Here is a 9,640-nt window from a genome sequence, read left to right as displayed (position 1 = left end):
TGACTAGAGAGATATACCTGCTGGAGCGTGTGCTACAGGTGGGAGATGCTATGGTGACCAGCGAGCTGAGATAAGGGGGGACTTTACCTAGCAGGGTCTTGTAGATGACATGAAGCCAGTGGGTTTGGCGACGAGTATGAAGCGAGGGCCAGCCAACGAGAGCTTACAGGTCGCAATGGTGGGTAGTATATGGGGCTTTGGTGACAAAACGGATTGCACTGTGATAGACTGCATCCAATTTGTTGAGTAGGGTATTGGAGGCTATTTTGTAAATGACATCACCAAAGTCGAGGATTGGTAGGATGGTCAGTTTTACAAGGGTATGTTTGGCAGCATGAGTGAAGGATGCTTTGTTGCGAAATAGGAAGCCAATTCTAGATTTAACTTTGGATTGGAGATGTTTGATATGGGTCTGGAAGGAGAGTTTACAGTCTAACCAGACACCTAAGTATTTGTAGTTGTCCACGTATTCTAAGTCAGAGCTGTCCAGAGTAGTGATGTTGGACAGACGGGCAGGTGCAGGTAGCGATCGGTTGAAGAGCATGCATTTAGTTTTACTTGTATTTAAGAGGAATTGGAGGCCACGGAAGGAGAGTTGTATGGCATTGAAGCTTGCCTGGAGGGTTGTTAACACCGTTTCCAAAGAAGGGCCAGAAGTGTACAGAATGGTGTCGTCTGCGTAGAGGTGGATCAGAGACTCACCAACAGCAAAAGCGACCTCATTGATGTATACAGAGAAGAGAGTAGGTCCAAGAATTGAACCCTGTGGCACCCCCATAGAGACTGCCAGAGGTCCGGACAGCAGACCCTCCGATTTGACACACTGAACTCTATCAGAGAAGTAGTTGGTGAACCAGGTGAGGCAATCATTTGAGAAACCAAGACTGTCGAGTCTGCCGATGAGGATGTGGTGATTGACAGAGTCGAAAGCTTTGGCCAGATCAATGAATACGGCTGCACAGTAATGTTTCTTATCGATGGCGGTTAAGATATCGTTTAGGACCTTGAGCGTGGCTGAGGTGCACCCATGACCAGCTCTGAAACCAGATTGCATAGCAGAGAAGGTATGGTGAGATTCGAAAGGGTCGGTAAACTGTTTGTTGACTTGGCTTTCGAAGACCTTAGAAAGGCATGGTAGGATAGATATAGGTCTGTAGCAGTTTGGGTCAAGAGTGTCCCCCCCTTTGAAGAGGGGGATGACCGCAGCTGCTTTCCAATCTTTGGGAATCTCAGACGACACGAAAGAGAGGTTGAACAGGCTAGGAATAGGGGTGGCAACAATTTCAGGGTGCCAGGGTGTTTTGACTGGTACTGTACATACCAGGGTGTTTTGACTGGTACTGTACATGCCAGGGTGTTTTGACTGGTACTGTACATGCTAGGGTGTTTTGACTGGTACTGTACATGCCAGGGTGTTTTGACTGGTACTGTATACATGCCAGGGTGTTTTGATTGGTACTGTACATACCAGGGTATTTTGACTGGTACTGTACATGCCAGGGTGTTTTGACTGGTACTGTATACATGCCAGGGTGTTTTGACTGGTACTGTATACATGCCAGGGTGTTTTGACTGGTACTGTTCATACCAGGGTGTTTTAACTGGTACTGTACATGCCAGGGTGTTTTGACTGGTACTGTACATACCAGGGTGTTTTGACTGGTACTGTACATGCCAGGGTGTTTTGACTGGTACTGTACATGCTAGGGTGTTTTGACTGGTACTGTACATGCCAGGGTGTTTTGACTGGTACTGTATACATGCCAGGGTGTTTTGATTGGTACTGTACATACCAGGGTGTTTTGACTGGTACTGTACATGCCAGGGTGTTTTGACTGGTACTGTACATACCAGGGTGTTTTGACTGGTACTGTACATGCCAGGGTGTTTTGACTGGTACTGTATACATGCCAGGGTGTTTTGACTGGTACTGTTCATACCAGGGTGTTTTGACTGGTACTGTACATGCCAGGGTGTTTTGATGGTACTGTATACATGCCAGGGTGTTTTGATTGGTATTGTACATACCAGGGTGTTTTGACTGGTACTGTACATGCCAGGGTGTTTTGACTGGTACTGTACATACCAGGGTGTTTTGACTGGTACTGTACATGCCAGGGTGTTTTGACTGGTACTGTACATGCCAGGGTGTTTTGACTGGTACTGTACATGCCAGGGTGTTTTCACTGGTACTGTACATGCCAGGGTGTTTTGACTGGTACTGTACATGCCAGGGTGTTTTGACTGGTACTGTACATGCCAGGGTGTTTTGACTGGTACTGTACATGCCAGGGTGTTTTGACTGGTACTGTACATGCCAGGGTGTTTTGACTGGTACTGTACATACCAGGGTGTTTTGGATTAAATTACATTTTCCCCAAATGGCACTCTGGAGGGCAGTCGGTAGTTGGTAGAACATGGCGCTTGCAACGCCAGGGTTGTGGGTTTGATTCCCACGGGGGACCAGTACAAAAAATCTAATCAAATGCACTCAATACTGTAAGTCGCTCTGGATAAGAGTGTCTGCTAATTGACAACAACGTAAAGGAACCAAACAGGCTGTGATTTGTTTTCACCACACTGGGCTGGCCAGACAGGACAGAAGTGACTTAGCCACCTCTCACCAAGCTGTGTAGTATTTATTAATGGCCAGAGCCCGTCTCTGTGTTCCCTGGTCTGGCATGGGGCCTAATGGACACGCTCCATCAACTCATTACCCAGCCCGCCAGGATGAAACAGCTTTATTTGTGGAGCCAGCGAGCAGGGAGAACAGATTGAACAAATAAAGAGAAATCAGAAAGCGGTTTCGCAGCGCCCAATAAACTAGTGTGAACTATTTCCTTTGATGTGACACAAAGAGATATGAGGTAGAGTTTAGATGTGATCTGAGCCATCTGATACTGGACTTCCATGTGGTCCTTCCAGAACGGGTTATCAATAGAGGCCGTGGTATAAGTAGGAGTGGGCCGAGATCTAACCTGTTACCACAATTAAACAACCGTCTCTGATTGAGCGATACAGTGAACATATTCAATGTTCCTCTTTCTCAAATGGGCAATGGGAGGAGAGAAGACATACCTGATCCCCTTGATCTGTGCGATGCTGTGGTGGGAGATCCTGGACAGGGCTGAGATCACCTGGAACACACAGCAGAGAGAGAACACAGTCAATGACACGGTCATAGTCAGACACACAGTCTACAACACAGTCGGCGACACAGTCAGCATCTCCTCACTCAGTCAGTAAGACAGGCACGTCTGCTCCGCCTAAATCTGGTGAATAGATGTTAAACTTAATGTGTTGACGAGCGAGGAGAGCAATGTGGTGTTTCTTAGCAACATCGTCATGCGCAGCCACACACAGGATTGTGTGTGAGCATAATGCAGGCCACCATGTTAATGATGACATCCAGAGACATGTGGTGCCAAATGCCCCCGCACAGTCACAGACGTGGGCCACTTTACTCAGATCAGACCCCCCCCCCCCCCCCCCCCCCCATGTTCCCTCTCTCTCTCACACTTGCTCTCTCTCTTTCTCTACCTCTCCCTCTCTCTCTCACGCTGCTCTCTCTCTTTCTCTACCTCTCCCTCTCTCTCCTCTGGTGAAACCAGTGCGGTGTAACAAGGTTAAAAGCGTGCCTGTATTTAAACTGATTCAATGCTGGTCGTGAGTCACATGTGAGTGGGCTTATGGGTGGCTGTTTGGCGGGCTTTGAGATGGCGTGCTGGAGGCTCCTCCAAGGCTAATACAGACATATGATGGAGCCCGTCCCAACCCCTCCTAACCGCCAAAATTCTGCTTCCACGCCTCATTATGCACTCCTGGGTGTGTTTGTGCCTCCATGGCCATGGCGATGCCAGCTGTACCCCGCCAGAGACAGAGGAAACAGTTATACACCTCCTCTCCCTACTCTCTCCCTTCTCCCCTCCCTCCATCATTATACACCTCATCTCTCTACTCTCCCTTCTCCCCTCCCTCCATCATTATACACCTCCTCTCTCTACTCTCTCCCTTCTCCCCTCCCTCCTTCCATCATTATACACCTCATCTCTCTACTCTCTCCCTTCTCCCCTCCCTCCATCATTATACACCTCCTCTCTCTACTCTCTCCCTTTTCCCATCCCTCCATCATTATACACCGCCTCTCTCTACTCTCTCCCTTCTCCCCTCCCTCCATCATTATACACCTCCTCTCTCTATTCTCACTCCCTTCTCCCCTCCCTCCATCATTATACACCTCCTCTCTCTACTCTCTCCCTTCTCCCCTCCCTCCATCATTATACACCTCCTCTCTCTAGTCTCTCCCTTCTCCCCTCCCTCCATCATTATACACCTCCTCTCTCTACTCTCACTCCCTTCTCCCCTCCCTCCATCATTATACACCTCCTCTCTCTACTCTCTCCCTTCTCCCCTCCCTCCATCATTATACACCTCATCTCTCTACTCTCCCTTCTCCCCTCCCTCCATCATTATACACCTCCTCTCTCTACTCTCTCCCTTCTCCCCTCCCTCCTTCCATAATTATACACCTCATCTCTCTACTCTCTCCCTTCTCCCCTCCCTCCATCATTATACACCTCCTCTCTCTACTCTCTCCCTTTTCCCCTCCCTCCATCATTATACACCGCCTCTCTCTACTCTCTCCCTTCTCCCCTCCCTCCATCATTATACACCTCCTCTCTCTACTCTCTCCCTTCTCCCCTCCCTCCATCATTATACACCTCCTCTCTCTACTCTCTCCCTTCTTCCCTCCCTCCATCATTATACACCTCCTCTCTCTACTCTCACTCCCTTCTCGCCTCCCTCCATCATTATACACCGCCTCTCTCTACTCTCACTCCCTTCTCGCCTCCCTCCATCATTATACACCTCCTCTCTCTACTCTCACTCGCTTCTCCCCTCCCTCCATCATTATACACCTCCTCTCTCTACTCTCTCCCTTCTCCCCTCCCTCCATCATTATACACCTCCGCTCTCTACTCTCTCCCTTCTCCCCTCCCTCCATCATTATACACCTCCTCTCTCTACTCTCTCCCTTTTCCCCTCCCTCCATCATTATACACCGCCTCTCTCTACTCTCTCCCTTCTCCCCTCCCTCCATCATTATACACCTCCTCTCTCTACTCTCACTCCCTTCTCCCCTCCCTCCATCATTATACACCTCCTCTCTCTACTCTCTCCCTTCTCCCCTCCCTCCATCATTATACACCTCCTCTCTCTAGTCTCTCCCTTCTCCCCTCCCTCCATCATTATACACCTCCTCTCTCTACTCTCACTCCCTTCTCCCCTCCCTCCATCATTATACACCTCCTCTCTCTACTCTCTCCCTTCTCCCCTCCCTCCATCATTATACACCTCATCTCTCTACTCTCTCCCTTCTCCCCTCCCTCCTTCCATAATTATACACCTCATCTCTCTACTCTCTCCCTTCTCCCCTCCCTCCATCATTATACACCTCCTCTCTCTACTCTCTCCCTTTTCCCCTCCCTCCATCATTATACACCGCCTCTCTCTACTCTCTCCCTTCTCCCCTCCCTCCATCATTATACACCTCCTCTCTCTACTCTCTCCCTTCTCCCCTCCCTCCATCATTATACACCTCCTCTCTCTACTCTCTCCCTTCTTCCCTCCCTCCATCATTATACACCTCCTCTCTCTACTCTCACTCCCTTCTCGCCTCCCTCCATCATTATACACCGCCTCTCTCTACTCTCACTCCCTTCTCGCCTCCCTCCATCATTATACACCTCCTCTCTCTACTCTCACTCGCTTCTCCCCTCCCTCCATCATTATACACCTCCTCTCTCTACTCTCTCCCTTCTCCCCTCCCTACATCATTATACACCTCCGCTCTCTACTCTCTCCCTTCTCCCCTCCCTCCATCATTATACACCTCCTCTCTCTACTCTCTCCCTTTTCCCCTCCCTCCATCATTATACACCGCCTCTCTCTACTCTCTCCCTTCTCCCCTCCCTCCATCATTATACACCTCCTCTCTCTACTCTCACTCCCTTCTCCCCTCCCTCCATCATTATACACCTCCTCTCTCTACTCTCTCCCTTCTCCCCTCCCTCCATCATTATACACCTCCTCTCTCTAGTCTCTCCCTTCTCCCCTCCCTCCATCATTATACACCTCCTCTCTCTACTCTCACTCCCTTCTCCCCTCCCTCCATCATTATACACCTCCTCTCTCTACTCTCTCCCTTCTCCCCTCCCTCCATCATTATACACCTCATCTCTCTACTCTCCCTTCTCCCCTCCCTCCATCATTATACACCTCCTCTCTCTACTCTCTCCCTTCTCCCCTCCCTCCTTCCATAATTATACACCTCATCTCTCTACTCTCTCCCTTCTCCCCTCCCTCCATCATTATACACCTCCTCTCTCTACTCTCTCCCTTTTCCCCTCCCTCCTTCATTATACACCGCCTCTCTCTACTCTCTCCCTTCTCCCCTCCCTTCATCATTATACACCTCCTCTCTCTACTCTCTCCCTTCTCCCCTCCCTCCATCATTATACACCTCCTCTCTCTACTCTCTCCCTTCTTCCCTCCCTCCATCATTATACACCTCCTCTCTCTACTCTCACTCCCTTCTCGCCTCCCTCCATCATTATACACCGCCTCTCTCTACTCTCACTCCCTTCTCGCCTCCCTCCATCATTATACACCTCCTCTCTCTACTCTCACTCGCTTCTCCCCTCCCTCCATCATTATACACCTCCTCTCTCTATCTCTCCCTTCTCCCCTCCCTCCATCATTATACACCTCCGCTCTCTACTCTCTCCCTTCTCCCCTCCCTCCATCATTATACACCTCCTCTCTCTACTCTCTCCCTTTTCCCCTCCCTCCATCATTATACACCGCCTCTCTCTACTCTCTCCCTTCTCCCCTCCCTCCATCATTATACACCTCCTCTCTCTACTCTCACTCCCTTCTCCCCTCCCTCCATCATTATACACCTCCTCTCTCTACTCTCTCCCTTCTCCCCTCCCTCCATCATTATACACCTCCTCTCTCTAGTCTCTCCCTTCTCCCCTCCCTCCATCATTATACACCTCCTCTCTCTACTCTCACTCCCTTCTCCCCTCCCTCCATCATTATACACCTCCTCTCTCTACTCTCTCCCTTCTCCCCTCCCTCCATCATTATACACCTCATCTCTCTACTCTCCCTTCTCCCCTCCCTCCATCATTATACACCTCCTCTCTCTACTCTCTCCCTTCTCCCCTCCCTCCTTCCATAATTATACACCTCATCTCTCTACTCTCTCCCTTCTCCCCTCCCTCCATCATTATACACCTCCTCTCTCTACTCTCTCCCTTTTCCCCTCCCTCCATCATTATACACCGCCTCTCTCTACTCTCTCCCTTCTCCCCTCCCTCCATCATTATACACCTCCTCTCTCTACTCTCTCCCTTCTCCCCTCCCTCCATCATTATACACCTCCTCTCTCTACTCTCTCCCTTCTTCCCTCCCTCCATCATTATACACCTCCTCTCTCTACTCTCACTCCCTTCTCGCCTCCCTCCATCATTATACACCGCCTCTCTCTACTCTCACTCCCTTCTCGCCTCCCTCCATCATTATACACCTCCTCTCTCTACTCTCACTCGCTTCTCCCCTCCCTCCATCATTATACACCTCCTCTCTCTACTCTCTCCCTTCTCCCCTCCCTCCATCATTATACACCTCCGCTCTCCGCTCTAAACTGCATAATGAAAGTGTTTAACTTCAATGGGAGTCTAGGGTGCTTCAAAGGCAGGTGGAGCTCAGGCTAAGTGCTAGTGTGAAGCGGGTTAGGACCAAGCACCAGTCTAAGGACCATGGCGTGGCTCAACCACCCAGAGGAATGAATACCTGACCGATATGGTAAGCCATACACTACGATGGTGAATGGACGTTATGGCTGCTCCATTGTCCCTTTCAGGACATGAATATGTATAGGCTTGCATCTGTCAGCCTTTTAAAACACTGTGGGGAGTCTGAATGCTGAAGTGTTGCTTTCCGTGTGGCTAAAGACCCATGTAATGAGCAGACATGCCATGCTGCCTCTAACATTGGCTATACTCTATTACACAGACGCTTACCAGGCACTCATAATGCACTTTGGACTGAGACTGGAAATCTGCATGAAAATGGCTACTGTAGAGAATAGTGTATTAGGTGACTTTTGTCCCATCACTTGGTTAAGGCCAGATCATGTAAATCACTCTCTTTTTATTTACTCCCCCCCCCCCTTCTCTGTCTCTCAATACGTTCTCTTCACCCTTCTATTGTTTCTATCTGTTTTAAGTTCCTCGGCATACACATCACAGACAAACTGAATTGGTCCACTCACACAGACAGCATTGTGAAGAAGGCGCAGCAGCGCCTCTTCAACCTCAGGAGGCTGAAGAAATTCGGCTTGTCACCAAAAACACTCACAAACTTCTACAGATGCACAATCGAGAGCATCCTGGCGGGCTGTATCACCGCCTGGTACGGCAACTGCTCCGCCCTCAACCGTAAGGCTCTCCAGAGGGTGGTGAGGTCTGCACAACGCATCACCGGGGGCAAACTACCTGCCCTCCAGGACACCTACACCACCCGATGTCACAGGAAGGCCATAAAGATCATCAAGGACATCAACCACCCGAGCCACTGCCTGTTCACCCCGCTATCATCCAGAAGGCGAGGTCAGTACAGGTGCATCAAAGCTGGGACCGAGAGACTGAAAAACAGCTTCTATCTCAAGGCCATCAGACTGTTAAACAGCCACTGCTGCTGCCAACACACTGACACTGACTCAACTCCAGCCACTTTAATAATGGGAATTGATGGGAAATGATGTAAATATATCACTAGCCACTTTAAACAATGCTACCTTATATAATGTTACTTACCCTACATTATTCATCTCATATGCATACGTCTATACTGTACTCTATATCATCGACTGTATCCTTATGTAATACATGTATCACTAGCCACTTTAAACTATGCCACTTTGTTTACATACTCATCTCATTTGTACATACTGTACTCGATACCATCTACTGTATCTTGCCTATGCTGCTCTGTACCATCACTCATTCATATATCCTTATGTACATATTCTTTATCCCCTTACACTGTGTACAAGACAGTAGTTTTGGAATTGTTAGTTAGATTACTTGTTGGTTATTACTGCATTGTCGGAACTAGAAGCACAAGCATTTCGCTACACTCGCATTAACATCTGCTAACCATGTGTATGTGACAAATAAAAATTTGATTTGATTATCTAACCTCTGCCTCTTCACCCTTCTATCTAACCTCTGCCTCTTCACCCTTCAATCTAACCTCTGCCTCTTCACCCTTCAATCTAACCTCTGCCTCTTCACCCTTCAATCTAACCTCTGTCCCTTCACCCTTCTATCTAACCTCTGTCCCTTCACCCTTCTATCTAACCTCTGCCTCTTCATCCTTCTATCTAACCTCTGCCTCTTCACCCTTCTATCTAACCTCTGCCTCTTCACCCTTCTATCTAACCTCTGCCTCTTCACCCTTATATCTAACCTCTGCCCCTTCATCCTTCTATCTAACCTCTGTCCCTTCATCCTTCTATCTAACCTCTACACTTTCATCCTTCTATCTAACCTCTGCCCCCTTCCTCACT

General features: G+C 48.9%; 1 protein-coding gene across 14 annotated transcripts in view; it reads right to left on the bottom strand.

Annotated features, from left to right (window-relative positions):
* LOC110523649 (guanine nucleotide exchange factor VAV2) overlaps positions 1-9,640 on the bottom strand; it is a 242,212-nt gene that overhangs the window by 76,594 nt on the left and 155,978 nt on the right. For all 14 annotated transcript variants that reach the window (XM_036977317.1, XM_036977309.1, XM_036977311.1 and 11 more), the window contains exon 3: positions 3,079-3,137. In XM_036977317.1, the coding sequence (XP_036833212.1) occupies positions 3,079-3,137 (59 nt within the window). The remainder of the gene's footprint in view (positions 1-3,078; positions 3,138-9,640) is intronic.

The sequence above is a fragment of the Oncorhynchus mykiss genome, chromosome 5 (assembly GCF_013265735.2).
Source record: "Oncorhynchus mykiss isolate Arlee chromosome 5, USDA_OmykA_1.1, whole genome shotgun sequence".
NCBI lineage: Eukaryota > Metazoa > Chordata > Actinopteri > Salmoniformes > Salmonidae > Oncorhynchus > Oncorhynchus mykiss.
This window is presented reverse-complemented; position numbering and strand designations above follow the sequence as displayed.